The 17,844-nt window shown below is 38.2% G+C and overlaps 1 protein-coding gene across 2 annotated transcripts in view; it reads left to right on the top strand.

Annotated features, from left to right (window-relative positions):
* Window positions 1–17,844, top strand: part of angel2 (angel homolog 2 (Drosophila)) — a 41,692-nt gene that overhangs the window by 11,688 nt on the left and 12,160 nt on the right. For both annotated transcript variants that reach the window (XM_052012617.1, XM_052012616.1), the window contains 3 exons: window positions 118–371; window positions 15,630–15,699; window positions 16,118–16,536. In XM_052012617.1, coding sequence (XP_051868577.1) covers window positions 118–371; window positions 15,630–15,699; window positions 16,118–16,536 — 743 coding nt within the window. The remainder of the gene's footprint in view (window positions 1–117; window positions 372–15,629; window positions 15,700–16,117; window positions 16,537–17,844) is intronic.

Below are 17,844 nucleotides of genomic sequence, written 5' to 3'. Positions count from 1 at the left end.
TTATTAAGATGCTACATCAGAAAATGTCTCATGAAAAACAACCACATAACACTGCTGTGTAATTATACTGTGGAATACATACCTTTTTCAATTTTCTCATATTTAATCTCTTTCCAGTAGGGGCAGTACACAGAAAATGGGAGGATTTTACATCATTATGCAAGAGCAGCCAAGGTACTAGTGAATCAAAAGAAACTTCAAATGAAAAACAAAAGGAAGTTTTTGATTTTTCAGTACTGTCGTATAATATTCTGGCACAGGATTTACTGGAGGACAATAGTCACTTATACAGACATTGCAGTCAGCCATTATTGCAGTGGGGATTCCGATTTCCTAACATCCTTAAGGAGCTGAAGCAGTTGGATGCAGATGTAAGTAGTTCACTTAAGTGCACACCTGTGCATCCTGCTAGTGGTTCAATGCATAAATGCATTTCATGGTATACTATGCAGATCAGGAGATTCCGAAGGCTGGGTCTCAACCAAGGAATTGGGAAGCAGGAAAAAGCATATCTGTCCATCATCCAGAGTTCTTGCTCATAGTTGCTTGTTCATTTGTACTGAAAATGTATTTGAAGAAGAGCCAATTTTTAAGCAGCATCATTTTATGTCATTAATGTTGAAATTCACACTTGTGAAAATAGTCAGATGGGCAAATTGGATTCTTGTGCTTGTGAAGTTGTATCTCATCATAGATGATGAGTTAAGGAGAGAAGGGAGAAAGTGGAAATTTGATGAGGTGCTATGTAAAAGGATGGCACACAAGAGGTCACAACATTGGGGCACTGTGTTAATGTGGATTGAAGAGTAGTTATCAAATAGAAGAGAGAGTTGGAATAATGGGATCTTTTTCAGATTAGTAGGATATAACCAGTGGAATGCCAAAAGGATCAGTAATTGATCCTCTTTCATATATCTATATTAATGACTTGGAGGACAGGGCAGATTGGGGGGGGGGGTGTGGAGGGTGAGGAATTTGCTGATGAAGATATTTGGATTCTGCAGCAGGATATAAATTGGTTGAGTGAATAGGCAAAAATTTGATATATGGAGTTTAATGTAGGAATGTTTGAGGTCATGTACTTTGGTAAGAGGAATCTAAACAGACTATTGTCTAAGTGGAGAGAGATTGCAAATGTGTGCTGTATAGAGGGATCCAAAGTTTGCGTGCAGGTGCAATAAATAGTTAGGAAGGGAAGTGGCACATTGGCCTTTATTGCAAGGAGGCTGGAGTTTAGTAATAGAGAAGTATTGTTGCAAGTGTACAGGGTATTGATGAGGCTGCTCCTGGAGTACTATGTAAAGTTTTGGTTCCCCAATTTGAGAAAGGATATATTAGTATTTGAGGTGGTCCAGAAGAGATTCACTAGGCTAATACATGGGATGATAGGACTGACCTATCATGAATGACTCAAAAAGATAGATCTTCATTCTTTGGCGTTTAGAAAAATAATCATATTGAAACATGGAAGATCCTAAGGGAGCGTAACAAGATAGATGTTGAGATATTTCCACAAGTGGGAGAACCTCAAACAAGGGGACATCGTTAAAAGATAATAGGGTGGTAACTTAAAACTGATGTGCGTCAGAATTTCTTCTCACAGAGAGTGGTCTTTGGGATTCTCTTTCCTGGAGTGTTGTGGAAATTAGATCAGTGGAGCTATTTAAAGAGGACATAAATTCATTTCTGAAAGTTTAGGGAATTGAAGGCAATGTGGAGCTGATACAGAAGAGTTGAGGCCTAGGACAGGTCAGCCATGATCATATTGAATGGTGGGACAGGTTTGAGGATTAGGTGATCCTCTGCTGCTCTTGTCAGTGGGTGAATGGGAGGGGAGGTAAGAAGAAATAAGCACCTGTCAATGATGATCACTAAATTCCATTCTAAGAAGTTGAGAGAGATTATAATAAGTTTGAAAGAAAAAACAGAAACATTAAGCAGGGCTGGCAGTATCTGTGGAAAGAGAAAGAGTTAAGGGTTTGAACCTTTCACTGGAAATGATAAATTTGAAGGATGCAATGATTAAACCACAGTTAAAGATACTCTCTAATTTTGAGCAACCACTACATAAGAATATGAAAGGTATCATAGAACATAGAGAAAACTCACCAAGAGGAAGATTTCATTTATGTGGTGAGACTAGATGGTTGTGCTCTAAGTAAAAAGCACAACCATTTCTCTAGACTCACCACACAATTGAAATCTTTCAGTCTCTCAGTACATTCTCCCCTCATGACTGTAATTTCTCATCCCATCTAGATGAATCTTCTGTTCTGTTATCTTTCATATTCTTGTAATAGTTCTTCAAAATTAGAGAGCATCTTTAACTGTGGATTAATCATTGCTTGCTTCAATTCATGTCTATCCTCTTTCATCGTATGTTGTTACATATACAAAATATTTGTTCACTTTCAAGGTAGTAAGTAGTATGCACTTGCACCAAGAGGTGGCTCTGTTGCTCCACATGTATATGCTTCCAAAAGGAGTCTTTCAATACTTTGCTGCAAGGTTTAGCATTGGTTACCTGGCTGACCATTATTGAAATTTCCATGTTTTTTTGAAGTCTGTTGGATGGTAATAACATTTTTGCAGCCAAGAAATGTGATCTGTTATTTTGAAAATTTATTTGCTTAATCCCATTCCTCTGCCTTTAGACTTCAATTTTAAAGGCTGATATTGACTTGATTCCAGTATTGTTTCTTGTCATTCATTCCATATTGTAATGATCCTCTGTATTAAAAACCTCCCTTCATTGCTTCAGTATTCTCAAGATTGAGGAATAATTAAAGCAATATGCATAAGATTATTAAAAGAAAAATTCTATTGTGTGCAAGCAGAGACACCGTTTCTTGTCCCCTTAATCTGGATTCTACTTCGTGGTCCATTTAGGAACGAAATCGGAAAGAGTATTTTTCACCCAAAGAGTGGTGATAGCCTGGTGACCTTCACACCTCACTTCTCTCCTTCCCCACACAGGGATGATTGAAGTTTTCAAATTCAAGATGCAGTGTTTTTTGTTAGGTGAGGTAGGCAAGGGAGAATAAGCAGAATTGAGTATGGATCAATTATGATTTAACTAAATATCAAAATATGCTGTAACTACTGAAAAGGCCAACTTGTGCTCATATGATAAATGGATAAATTTGTTTTTGACTCACTAGCTCAACTTGCTGTCCAGTAGGAATGGTTGTTCCTGATTGACTTTGCCACCATCCCTCATAACTTTTAACACTTCTTTTACATATTCTTTCTTTGAAAGTAAAATATCCCATTTGTCCCACTGTTATTGCACAGTGCCAAACTTTCTACTTGGCATCAAATTTCCTTGCACCCATTTAAAATTGTCCATTATGATATAATCAATGCTGTCTTTCCCAGTCTGGTAATGCATAGCATATTTTTGTGGGGAGGGTCGGATTGACAATCCAAATTACTTCTGGGGGCCACTCACTTGAAACATGCTATTAATTTTAATAATGCATAACCAGATGTTATGTAAGAAATAGAAGCAGGATTAGGCCAATCAGCCCTTGTACCTGCTCCTTAATTAACTGAGATCATGGTTGAACTTCTGCCCTTGGCAGCATTTTCTTGCACTAACCCCATATCTTTAGATTACCTAAATATCTAAAAATCTATCAATCTCTGCTATTGTTATTTTTAGTCATACACATGAAGACAAATGCAAGAACTTATCAATAGTTAGGTTTCTGTATGAATTGCTACCAAACAGCAGAGAAAAGTTAAGAACCACGAAATACACGCAGGGCTGCTGTTGGGACTTGTAGAATTGTTATGGCACAGAAGAGCAGCATTAGTTCCATGTACTCTCTGCCAGCTCCTATTGAACAAACGTGTGAGCCACATTATCCTGCTCTTCCCAGAGGCCTACTAATAATTTTCTCTCAAGTGCCTATCCAATCCCTTTGAAAGGAATTGATTCTTGTTTCCAGCTCCCCAGTAGGCATGAGTTGCAGATTTTTTTTTACTCGTATGTCTTGAATTTATATTATCTGTGCTCTCTGTTTCTTGAACCATTCGCCAATGGAGACAGTTTTGTTCAATTTACCAAACTAAACCATTTGTTGTCCACCTCTATCAAATCTCCGTTGAATCTTACTTGCTCTAAAGAGAAGCCCTGCTGCTCCAGCCTAATCTAACAGTAGTAATCTCCCTTCCCACTTGTCATTCTGTTAAACCATTGCCCTCTCCAGTACTTTATATCCTTCCTAAAGTGAAATGTCTGTACTGTGTGCAGTCACTATTTGTAACCTGTCACTCACTCCCTTATCAAGTATCTATCTACCTTTACCTTTAAAAAAAAATTCAAACATTGCTTCCACCACCCTTTGAGGAAGGAAGTTCCTAAAACTGGTTACTCTTTGAAAGGAAAAAAGATTGTATTGGTTCTGACGTATATGGCAACCTTTTTTTAAATATATAAAAGGTGACTCCTAGTTCAAGAAACATCCACTCCACATCCATCTTGTCAGTGTGGTAAAACAACTCAGGCTGCTTCATGTGAAAGTCATCAAGGAAATATTAACAGCAGAAAAAATAAAAGAACAAAGTGTCCAAAACGTTCCTCAAAAGGAATAGATTCTAGGTAGCATCATAAAGGAGATGAGAATAACAAGGAGGAATTAGGAAGGATTTCCAGAGTTTGGGCCTCAACTGAAGCATGGCCATCAGTGACTGGAGTGTATAAAGTTACCAATATACAAGAGGCTGAAATTAGAAGAACTGAATTGTCATAGGGATGAAGCAGTTGCAAAGATGGGACAAAGCCAATGAGAAATTTAAAACAAAATTGAAATTATTTAATGTAAGGTATTGATGCCCTGGGAATTGGTGCAAGGTTCTCTTTTTCCCTTCTGTCCTCAACCCTTCCTAAAATTTCTTCTGTTCTGCTGTCCCCCTCTTTCCCTCCCCCCGCCTTCTGTCAATTCAAAATGTTTAATGCACTCCACTGTTGCCCCAATGCTTCCCTGACTCATGTGTAACTCAGAATGACTAAGAGAGGTGGCAGCAATTTAAAAGAAAATTGGTATGACTCAAGACATGAGCAGCTTGCTGAAGAGAGAAGCATTCAGCCTTCAGGAGAAAATGAGGTAAGTGGCTGAATATGGAAGAGTTTTAATCTCTGAAATGGCTTTAAACTTTTTCTATGTCAAGAGGTAAATGAAGTGAATTGAAAATTTCATCACTAGCGGCTTTTTTGTTGAGGCACACAAAACCTGTAAGAATTAAAATATAATTGAAATTCATATGGACTTCTTCACAGAGGCAGCCACAGGAGTATAGTAAAATCAAATTTTGGCTCTTTTGACTGTATGGTATAAAACTGCAGCAATCCTCTTTGCTTCCTGTCAGCACCCATTTACCATTTGTTCCTGCACCTCCAATTCTTCTGGCTCTGTGCTTGGGCAGAACTAACTGTTGCGTAATCTTGGCATTCTGCTGCATTCAGTGCACTTGAATAAAGACTGATTTTTTTTTTCTCTCTACATTGACCCTTGCTTCTATGTGTCTATTCTCGCTCTTCCCCTCTGACAGAGTTTCTATGCCTCCCCTTCTTCCTTGAATTAACATTAAATATTTAAATCAAAAGGTTTTCATAATGTCATTATACTTTTATACATTTGTTTTTTTTTCTTAAACATCTTTATTAAGATAATCTTTTTTCTGGAGTATCCAAAGTCTGTTTTTGATGATATAGCCAATGCATAACAACTGGCCTGTTTTGCATTAATGCTAAGCATTGGAATGTGTGTGTGCTTTTAATGTGTCTGCCAATTATATGATAATTGATCAGAATGCAAGAGACTGGTACAAAAGTTCTAAATTTTCTACAAACATTCATTGTATAAAACTATAGTTTCTCAAAATTATCATTATGCATGGATGAAATGTTAAATCTTCCTTTGTCTCTTAAAACATAGAGTGCAGCTTCATGGTGTTACCTTCAGATGGCAGTGTTGTATCTCTGAGATTCATTTATCACATCAGAACTGTTGAACTCAGTCTTTCCTTTCATGTCTTTCCCACTTCTAAATAGGTTGTAGATCCTTTGAAAAGGAGCAATAACTTTTCATTAAGTTAAGGATCTGTACCAATCCTGTAGAAAGCTGATGCAAGATAAACTGTCTGGAATCTTGCTTTCTTGCCACATGTTCTTCATATATGTTCATTTATCACAAAACAGTTAATTCATTAACACTTGCAAATAAAGTTACATTCACATGGCACTGTTAATTGCCTTTACACAAGAGTTAATATTTTATTCCAGGATGACTTGTTGGGTTCCATTTGACAGCATCCATATTGGGTGCTGTTCTGAAATATTCCCCTGAATGATGAAAGTTGTAATACTCCTTGTTACTGTTTCTCTCCATTTGGGAACCTCTCAGAATAGTTCATAATATGGATTCCAAGTCAAAGGAGTCCCAAGCATATCCAAGGAAACCTAGTAGTCTAGGGAGTTTTGTTTTGTGGGAAGCCCCCGCCAACCCTGTCTTCCATGAACTAGCAAGTAAACAAAACAAAATCAAGCAGGCATTAGCATAAGAGGAAGAACAAACAGAATTTACACTCATCATACTAAGTGTGTTCCAAGGAGGACTGTGGTCAAAACTGACCAAGGAAACACTTAAAGGCATCTGAGCTTTCACAATTGTCGCTAGATGCTTGTTTTGTTTATTTGCTGGTTATGGCAGATAGGGTTAGAAGGGGCTCCCCAACAAAAAAAAAGTCTTTGAATGGGATGCCTATGGCCCTGACTTAAAATACAGTGTAAAAAGCATTAGCATGGTGACAAGTCACATATATTAATGATTATTGAATAAAATTATTTTGGCATAGCAGAATTCTGTGATTTGCCAATAAGTAGACAAGAAAATCTGTAACTAAATTAAATTATAAATAGTTCCCCCCCCCCCCCCTTCGATGAGTAGTTGTAAATCTGCTGGACAAGCTTTCTTGCTCATAGGGGTTCTCCATAAGAAAAGTTCCCAATAGAACTTCTGAAATTCCACAATTGGTTTCAATCTGCTGCATTTGGAGAATGCTTGGGGGGATGTCCAAATTGTAAAAAAAAGTATGTTTAAACAAAACCATTCAATAAGGTCACGGTTGATCCTTTGTATGGTGTCACTTTCCTGTGCTAACCCTGTATCCCTTGATTCAGTTACTATTTTTAAAAAAATACTATCAACTCAGCAAATAAGCCTCCAGAATCCTCCTCCATAGAGATTCCATATATTATTTGGGGTAAAACAATTTCTTCTCATCTCAGTTTTAAATGATCCACCCTTTCTTTTAAGATAGTCCCTGGTTTTAGATATCCCAGTCAGGGGAAACCTCATTTCTGCCTCTGTCCTGTTAAGCCTCAAAAGAACTTTGTATGCTGTATTGAGATTAGAGTTTCGGAGAATGAGAGATTGAGGCCCACTCTGCTTAATCTCTCCTTTTGAGGCAAGCTGGGTTTTTTTTCATTGTTGCATTCCCTCTATTGCAAGTATATCTTTCCTTTTGAGAGGGGGACCATTCCTCATTCAGTCTGTATTTGTTCACTGTTTCTGAAAGCTTTTTTTGTGCTGCCTTCCGTACATATTTGTGGGCAATCAACTATCATCTTACAGATATGGCACCAGTGCAAGTAAAGCGATTACAGTTAATGGTATTTTTGCCTGTGCTCTGTGGGACTGCAGATGGCGGCTTGTTCAGAAAAATATGCATGAATTAGTGTTTGTGTAGTGTCTCCAGATCATTGCGACAATCTACTTTTGAGGCAGCGATTCCTTGGAGAGATTAGATAGAACTTACAGTACGGAAACAGATAATCATTCACTCCACTGGTATGTTTATGCTTCACATATTCCTTCTCAAATCTCATTTCATTAGTTTCAATAGTATATCCTTGTACTACTTTGTTCCTCATATGACCTTCAGAGCAACAGTAATAATCACTGCATCAGTGCACATTCTAACCACTCTGAGTGAAGGAGTTTTGCCAGAATTCTTTATCGGATGTATTAGCAACTTAATCATGTGTGGAAACATCTTTTCTATCTTGTTATATGATTTCATTATTTAAAAGACCCCATTTAAGTCAGATTTTTTTCCAGGCTTATTTGCTGATTATAACTTCCCTGTTATGAAATTATCCCTTTTTATTTTGCATCTTCTCCATCGCCTCCAAATCTTTTAGAAATTTGGAGACCAGAACTGACTCTGCTTTTGAAAAGCCCAACAACATTAAATAGTGCACGCATAAAGAAGATTAATGAAATTGTGGAATGCAATTTTGCACACAATTTTTTGTTGGCAGACTTTGTTAGGCAAGTAAAATTACATTCTTATACCTGATCAAAATGGGCTGGATCAAGAGTTCTTTCTTTCCATCTTAATTGGGGGCTATCATACATGCTTTAGAAAGATTTTGATCTCACAATTTCTAACATCCTGAATTTGTCTTTGCTTTTCTTCTCTTGCCTTTCTTCAATGGTGTCTTGCTGCTAAAATTGTTAGGAGAACAATTTTGGAAGTTGATGCCGGCTTGGCATTCTTCCAGAAGCTTTGTATAATTAAATTATCTATCATAATTAGGTAATCAATTGCTTTGATAAGTAGAGCAAAACCTATACTTGCATCCATTTCTGTGTCCTAAGACAGCAACTACTTGAGGCTCTGGTTGAGAGCCTCCTATTATGCAAAGGCTCTTTTTCAGATAACGTTTTCCTGATTAGGGAATTTTTAGGTGATTGGCCCTGGCTACTGTCAAGCTTATTGAGTGTTGTTAGAGCTGCAATCATCCAGGCAAGTGGAGAGTATTTCATTATGCTCCTGACTTATGCTGTGTTAATTACTTTAAACTATCACAATATGAATTGCACATTGCAGGATACCCAATTTTTGACCTGCTCTTGTAGTATTCATTTGGCTAGTCTAATTGAATTTCTGGTCAATGTTGACTCCCAAGATATTAATGTTGTGGAGATTCAGTGATCATAATGCCAATGAATGTCAAATGTAAGTGGTGGACTCTTTCTTTGGAGATGATCACTTGTGTGGCAGAAATGTGTACCAGGAGAAAAATCTTGTCTCAGTGTGTGAAGAGTATCAAAAAATCTTCATTGGATACCTCTGATGACCACATTGCTTTGAGCTTGATCTATCCCAAGAAACAATAAGACAAAATCATATTTTTGTGCATGGGCCTTCTTGGTTATAATAGGATTCACAGTCTCAGTAAATGCTCTAGGAGAGGAAATATTCCTCCAAATACATGGGTTTTATCAAGTATGCATTTCTGAAGGGTGCGTTCCTCTAAACTGAGGTCAGAACAATATGATCCATGCATGTCAATTGTTCGATTGAAATGCTGAAATATAATAATCAAATGAAATTAAAGGGTCTCTGCTTAGTACACCAATTGCAGATTTTGTAGCCATAAGTCAGATTCTCCTACTTATGAAATCCCTTGCAAAGGAAAATAATACCATTAACTACAACTTAAGATCAATGAATATACTAAGCTAATTAATATATGAATTATCAAATAATATTTGGGCAGAAATGTGGTTTTGAAGTATGCGATCAGCCACAGCCTGATAGAATTACAGGACTGACTCAGAGCCAATTGACCACCAAGTGGTAGCCAGATGTGCTACCAGCTCTTTTGGTCAGAGTCCACCAAATAGCTGCACAACTCCATGTGGTTGCTGAAGCAGATTGAGATCTCTTTATGGCCCATTCTGGGAACAAGTTGGAAGAATTTAACTGTAAAAGGAGAATGCCAGAGTTGGAAATGAGATCTATAACTTTAGTATTGCAGACTGAATCTATACAGTGATAGTTTCAAGGAGGTTATGGAGATCTCACAGGTCTGTCATGCTACCACTTTTTTTTTTAGGTATCATATGCATCAGGGCAAAAGGGAGCTCTCTGCAGAAATCCACGGGCATGAAGAAAAAGAAATCACAACAGAGCCAGTTTGCAGGGGCTCTTTCTGTGATGCAATACAGGATGCTTTTTGAAATTCCAGGGCTCCCAATTATTCACAAGTTGTATCAATGGTTAGGCTGCAGGGACTGAGCTTGCTGTTGACACAAATTTAAGGGGGATTTTGAGTTGTGAGGATGATGCAAAGAGGCTTCAAGAGGATAAAGACAAGCAATATGAGTGGCATCAGTGTGGTAGATGGAGTAAAATGTAGAAAAATGTGAGGTTTTTTACTTCAGTTTAAAAACAAATAAAAATACTGAGTACTTATAACTGTTAAGAAATTGGGTGATGTTGATGTTCAAAGGGACCTGGAAGTTCTTGTACATGTCACTGAGAGCTAATGTGCAGGTCCAGTGAGCAATTAGGAAGGTATGTAGGCCTTTATTGCAGGAGGTTTTGAGTACAACAATAAAAGTGTCTTGCTGCAGTTATGTAGGTATGAGACCACACCTGAAATAATGTGTACTCCCTAAAAAAAAACGTACTCTACTTACAAATGGAGTGCAGCCTTGGTTTACCAGACTGGTTCCTGAGATTGAGAGTCTGTCACATGAGAAGAAATGGAATAGGCTAAGCTGCTATTTTAGAGTTTAGAGGAATAAGAGATGACTTCATTGAAGCATACTAGAAGAGATTTTGTTTTACTATGAGTATAATGAATCTTTGGAACTCTAGCCCAGAGGAATGTGGAGGCTTAATAGTTGATTGTATTCAAAACTGAGATGGATAAATTTCTGGATATTAGAGTAATCGGTGGATATGGGGAAAGAGCAGAAAAATCTTGAGATAGAAGGTCATGATTTTGTCAATGTGGAGCAGGCTTGGGGAGTTAAATGGCCCTTTCCTTCTATTTATGTTCTTAATTCAAATTTATTTAGACAAAGATTTTTTTTTCTTGTCCCTCTGAACTTGTGCCTTTCCTAATTAACTCATTACTTGGGATAGGACCACCTCCTTTCCCATAGCTATTTTAAACATATTTTGACTGTTGTTTCCCCAATAATACTTGCTCAATTTAGCCTGGCTCTTTTCCCAAAAACAAGTTCAGCAAAGCTACCTCTTTGTTGTGCCAGTAATGTAGAGACCAAGAAAGTTCTGAACATCAGAAAATTCTCCCCATGTTTGCCCTTTGTGTTATTGCTATTCCAGTCTATATTTGGATAGTGTAAATCCACAATTATCACTACCGACTCTTGCACATCTCTAAATTCCCTGCAAATTTGCTCCTACAGCCCTTCCTAAAAGTTGGTAGCCCATTGAATAATCTTTGGTGATGTTGCACCTCAGTTGTTTCTTAACTCTAAGCAGCTTTTGTTCTTGATTGTTTCAGTATATCCTCTCAGCACTGAAATATGCTCCTTTATCAAACTGTCAATTCTCCTTCTTTTTCCCTTCCCCCAACATACCTAAACAATTTCTATGCAGGAATAATTAGAACCCATTCCTGCCCTTTTTTTGTCAAGCCAGGCAGCATCCGTGGAGAAAAGCAGGCAGTCAATGTTTCAGGTCAGGGCCCTTTTTCAGGACTGAAGATATGAAAAGGGGAAGCCTAATACATAGAAGGGAGAAGCAGAGCAGTGATAAGTGGACAACTTGTTCCCAGTGATAGGCCTCCTCTACATTGGTGAGACCAAACGCAAACTAGCTGGACCGTTTCGCAGAACACCTGCGCTCCGTCCATAGCTGCAACCTGCAATCTCCCTGTTGCTAGTCACTTCAACTCCCCCTCCCACTCCATCACAGATATATCAGTCCTCAGTCTCCTCCACTGCCAGGAGAATTCCAAGCGCAAACCGGAGGAACAGTACTTTATTTTCATCTTGGAACCTTGCAGCCTAACGGCATGAACATTTGAATTCTTCCACTTTAAGTAACCCTACCCCTCAACACCCACCATGCCTCTTCTTTTCTTCCCTTTCCTAGTCTATCTCTTTTTTTTCTACCTCTCCTTACCTTTGACCCATTCCCCTGGTGGATCTGCTCTCCCCATCTTCCCCGCACCTGCCTATCACTGTCTCTACCTATCACCACCTTGTGCCCACCCTGCCTCCCCTCTTATGTCCTCCTGTCACTGCTCTGCTTTTCCCTCCTATATATTGGGGCTTCCCCTTTTCCTATCTTCAGCCTTGAAGAAGGGTCCTGACACGAAACATTGACTGTTTTTCTCCACAGATGCTGCCTGGCCTGCTGAGTTCCTTCAGCATCATAGTGTTTTTCATCTAGATTCCAGCATCTGCAGTCCTTTGTTTCTCTTTTATTGTCAAGTCTCTGTTGCTGCCATAAGTTGTAATCTCAAGTGGTTAATTATGTCAGAAGCTCTCCAACCTTGTTTAATATGCTTCTTAGGTTTACAGCATGTGGACATAAACACATCTTAGACCTTTAACACTCACTCTCTCCCTATCTGAAAAATTTATATTTCTTGTTCTGATCATTGCCTCTCCTAATCTTTTTATGCATTTTTTCTCCCATTCAGTGCTACCTTTTCAATTTAGTTCAAACCATTGTGGTCCCCTTCTCAATGCTAACCCCCACATGTGGCACTAGTGAACCACCCTGTGAGGACATTTGTCCCAGATGTGTTGAGGTGCAATCCATCAGATGCCAACCCCACCTCCCCCCAAAGAACTGGTCCCATTGCCCCAAGAACCTAAAGCACTCCCTTGTGTGCTGCCCCTTCAGCCATGTATTCATCACTGCTATGCTTCTCACTGGCCATGGTTTGAGCCACCCATGGTTTGGCTAAACTCCGTTGGAGAAACTGCTCCCCCATCAGCACTTGGAAGTGAACACTGGTTAGAGGATAAGGTGTGGTCAGGTCTTCCTGAACAACCTGTATTCTCTTTTGTTGATTGTATGGCAATCACCTATTCTCCCTCTGTCTGCACTCTCCTAAGCTATGTGTGATCATCTCCTGAAGTCTGCTGTCCACAAAATACTCAGTCTTTTGGATGAAACTTAGTGATGCCAGCTGTTGCTCAAGCTCCGAAGCCAGAGCGCAAGCTCCTCCATTTGAGAATGTTTCTTGCACCTGTTGTTATCCAGGATGTGGGAAGTGTTCTGGAGTTCCCAGATGGCATAGCATGTACATTCCACTGGTCTGAGGTACCCTGGTTTACCTTTGTTGGATTAACTTAACTGACAGATAAAGAATATGTTAAAACACTATTTATTAAATTGCATACTGGAGCAACAAACAAAATGCTGGAGGAAGTCAGCAGGCCAGTCAGCATCTATGGAGGGAAGTAGTCAACTTTTCAGGTCGAGACCCTTCATCTGGGCCATTTCACTCCACCAATGCTGCCTGACCTGCTGAGTTCCTCCAGCATCTTATTTGTTGCTCCAGATTCCAGCATCTGCAGTCTCTTGTGTCCCTCTTTAAATTGCTTACTGTTTTATTTACTCTGAACTTTTTAAATTCCATGACTCTTTGTTCAAATCAACTGTTTAAACTCAATGAAGCTCTGTCTCCTGCAATCATTTACTCAACTGGAAATCTGTCTTCTATGCTCCTTTTACTCACTAAGACACTTGTTTTCCTTTTAAACTCCATCAAAATTCTGCTTTCTTCACATAATTAAAACTAAGGAGTTTACTTTTAAACAAATGAAGACTGTATTGCAAAGTTACTCCTATATTGCTTTTATAGTGAGTTTCTGGATTTTAACAGAGCAATAATGAAGGAATTATGACGCAATTCCCAATCAGTAATAATGTGTGACTTGGAGGTGGTAGTCTTCGCTTGTGCCTGTTATCCTTGTCTCTCTGTGTGGTAGAGGTCAGAGGTTTGGGGGATTTTGTGGAAGAATCTTTGGCGACTTGCTACAGTGCCTCTTGCACTTGGTGTTCACTGCAGCCTTATGGCACTGATGTGCAGGAGTGCACTATCCTGGACATTTTCAAGCCTCTTTTAACTGTTATGTTTCATGCAAGTGGAGAAATACTTCAACCAGGAATGGGCATGGATAAAGCATGGCATTTTCAAAGAATGGCTCAACAGGATGCTTGTTCCACATGTCCAGATAAACGATTGAAGGACTGTTCTGTTGGAGGAGAGTGCCCCTTCTCATCTTTTCAAGAACGTCCCACATTGGAGGACGGAAAGAAAAGGATGCCAGGAAGACCTGATTCCATGGCATCAGGTTTTTCCACAGTGCAGCCCTCACCTATGTTGAGACACTGCTTGACTATGTAAGATAGCAGGGGTGGGGGAAGAAATCTGAGGCATGCAGCCTCATTTAAATATTGAAAAGATGAATTTGTACCTTACACCTATCTGGTTGCCTGCCACCCTGCATGTCTATTATCCAAGCAGTTGTGTTTAGTTTTGAAACATTTTACTTTTCACTTCCCGTGACCCAAACTTGCTCACTTTCAAGGATTTAAAATTCCTCCTATTGTTTCTGCTAGATGCATATGGGCAAGCATGTTTTGTCTCTCATGGGGGTATTTAAAAAAAATCTGAATTAGTAGCTAATCAGCAGATTGCTTGATGCCATGCATGCTGCTCACTCTAGCAATAGACAGAGCTCGTGTTCAAAGTCATTCAGTAGTTACACTGGCATCTTTTTATTAGTTTTTGATTTATAGTTCTGTAGGACAGTCACTTAACAAGTACATTTTGTTTTAATTTTTAAAAATAATATAGGTCCTGGAATTTATTGCATTATTTTTGCTTTCTCTTGTAGTGTATGGGGAAATAAAAGTAATGAGCAAGGAAGTTGGATTACTGTCTAATTAATGACTAATGTCAATGTGCACTACATTATTTCACCCATCTCAGTGCACCAATCCCTCTCTCCCACCATCCACCTACCCACCCATACACAAATGCACACATAGTACTTACTAGCACTAATGTGTGGGAGTATTTTCATAGGGAGAAAAAGCTACAGGTCCATTATAAGTTTGAGTTTAACTTCAAAACAATATATAGATACCAAGCTTTATCGGACACTACAGAAGGGGCCCGTTAGTGACATTACTCATTTGCAGAAAAAAATTATTTACAGGTTGAGTTTATCAGATGGTCAAACTAGATTTTATTCTGAACAGCATTTAAAGGATGAAAAACATTTAATATCGTACATTAGTGTAGTGGTTAGCATAACACTATTACAGCGCCAGCGACCCGGGTTCAATTCCAGCCACTGTCTGTAAGTAGTTTGTACGTCCTCCCAGTGACTGCGTGGGTTTCCTCCAGGTGCTCTGGTTTCCTCCCACATTGCAAAGGCGTACGGGTTAGTAGGTTAACATGGGTTTAATTGGCGGCGTGGGCCAGAAGGGCTTGTTACTGTGTTGTATAAATTTTTAAAGTTTTAAGAAAATCTGCAGCGGGTATGCAATTTGTTTTTGTTTAATAAAATTATTTCAGTGCTGTACAAATAGGAATAATTGTGAATAATGGTAGGAAATTGGCTATGCTTTTCAAGCAGCTGCCTCTGTTACAGCTTTGTTGTAGCTTCAAAGAAGCAATTGTAACATTCTTTTAAAATGAAGCAAAATTATTTTTGTATGTACAAATTTTAATTTATACGGGATAAATGTTTCTGATAAACTAATTGCTAATTGCCATCTTGTTGTAAGTGAAATCACTGCAGCTTGCGTTCATTGATCTTTTCTAGATCATGTGTTTACAAGAAGTACAGAACAACCACTATGGAAAGCAGCTGAAGCCAATATTGGAATCACTGGGTAAGAGGTTGTTGTATGGTGGTACTCCACTGGCCTTAACACAGGGCTTTTATTTTGCATAATCCTAAATTTATTGGCCAATCTCGGACTTCATTCAGATTTTTTTTAATGCTGCTTGATTGAAGAAGATTAAGGTTGTTTTCCATGATCCTTTCAATGGGATCATCCTGGAGATCTTGCAGTAAGCCCTCTCATTTGCCAATGAAAGAAACAAGAATATAAGGGTTTGTTTTAAGAAATCATTCTCATGAACTACTTATTGTCAGTTAAATAGATTAAATTGGCCTCTTTATGTCTCATTTTGTGGGTTAATCAATTTTGTACCTTCATTCTATGATTCAGAAATACATTCTAACAAGTTTTAAAACATGTGCCAATTGTTATAATGAAAACACCTTTTAATGTGTTTATTCTACAGGTTATCATTGCGAATACAAAATGCGGACCGGAAACAAGAGAGATGGGTGTGCTATTTGTTTTAAACGCTCAAAGTTTTCACTAATCTCTGCTAGCCCAGTGGAGTTTTATCGTCCTATGATCCAAATACTAGACAGAGACAATGTTGGACTTGTGGTACTACTACAACCAGCTCTTTCACAATCTGATGTTCGTGTATGTGTGGCAAATACTCATCTCTTGTATAATCCACGTCGAGGAGACATCAAGCTGGCTCAGCTTGCAATACTCCTGGCTGAAATTAACAAACTGGCATCTGATGGGAAAGGAGGTCACTGGCCGATTATTCTGTGTGGAGACTTCAACTCTGTCCCTGATTCCCCGTTGTACAACTTTATTCGTAGTGGGAAACTTATTTACGATGGACTTCCAATTGGAAAGGTAGAGCTAATAACTTATCGAAAAATACTTCACAATATTTATTTAAAAACAGTTGATAGTGGATTATCTTTTGTAGAAGACAAGAACAATGTAGCATTCAGATTAGATTAATAACAGTTTGTAACTCTTGAGATGATTTCTCCAGAGGGAAATATGACTTTAGGATGACAAAAACAAAACACTGATATTCAAATAAAATTTTTAGAAAGCCTTGTTTTTAACTGTAATAAGAAACTGCAGTCAATTGTGGTGGCAGCCTTTCAGACGCTAAAGTGACTAATTGGAAGCACAAGTTACTGATAACCACAACCAATTAGATTGGAAGCAAGGGAATTATAACTTTGCTTGTGGTTCGATTTATCCATGTAGATTAATAAAAGAAAATTCACTTAAATGGCCAATGAAATTGCCGGTAATAGGTCAGTTAAAATGAAAACCGAATCTGCAAGATATATATCTTCTCAATTTTTATAGCTGAACTTCAGTGATACTGTCATTTTCACTTGTTATTAGGGAAGTCGCATGGCTTGTTGCATATTAATTTTTTGCTAATGTTTTTACACAGTAAAGCCATTGAGAGCTTCATAAAAGAGGCCCATTGTTTGAATTAATATATTCTCCTGATTTTTTTTTTTGTTTTACTCCCAAATGATGATGCATTGCCCTTGGTTCTCTTCAGCTCAGTGGTTCTGGAAAAATTGAGATTGGATGATAGTAATTAAACTTCCAAATGTATAAGTATTCCTTCTGGGGATATTTGCTGTTATTGTAATATGCCATATACATATGTAAATCGGAGTTTTATTCTATCTGAACTAGTACAGACCAATATTTTTTAATTAGCCTGATATGTATTGAACCACTAATGTATATTTTCTTTTTACATTATTACCCAACTGGCATGCCTCTTCCAAGACACTACCTAAATTCTCTATTAGACCTATTACTATCCGTATGATTACAAGATTACTATACAGCAAAATGCTTTTCTTTTTTAACAAGTTAGTAAACAAAAATGCAGTTGATCCTCTCTTTCTCATTTTAACCAGTATTCTCTCTGATGTCGTGACAATTAAATAGTAACTCTTGCAGTCTGGCTTCTGCTACAGATTTTAAATGTGCTCTCCCTATGGACGTTCTCCAGTTTTAAATCAACAGCAGAAGTCCCTGGTGAAATCAGAAATGGGAGGGGAATTCGTCAATAACAAACTTGCATTTATGTCATACACTTAATGTTTACGAGAAAACTTGTGGGATTTAACTGGAAAAGGAAGGAAATTACAAACATTTGTTAAATGGTTGGACTTC

This window comes from Pristis pectinata, chromosome 3 (genome assembly GCF_009764475.1).
Source record: "Pristis pectinata isolate sPriPec2 chromosome 3, sPriPec2.1.pri, whole genome shotgun sequence".
Lineage (NCBI taxonomy): Eukaryota > Metazoa > Chordata > Chondrichthyes > Rhinopristiformes > Pristidae > Pristis > Pristis pectinata.
The sequence above is the reverse complement of the archived record's forward strand: the minus strand, read 5'-3'. Positions and strand labels throughout refer to the sequence as shown.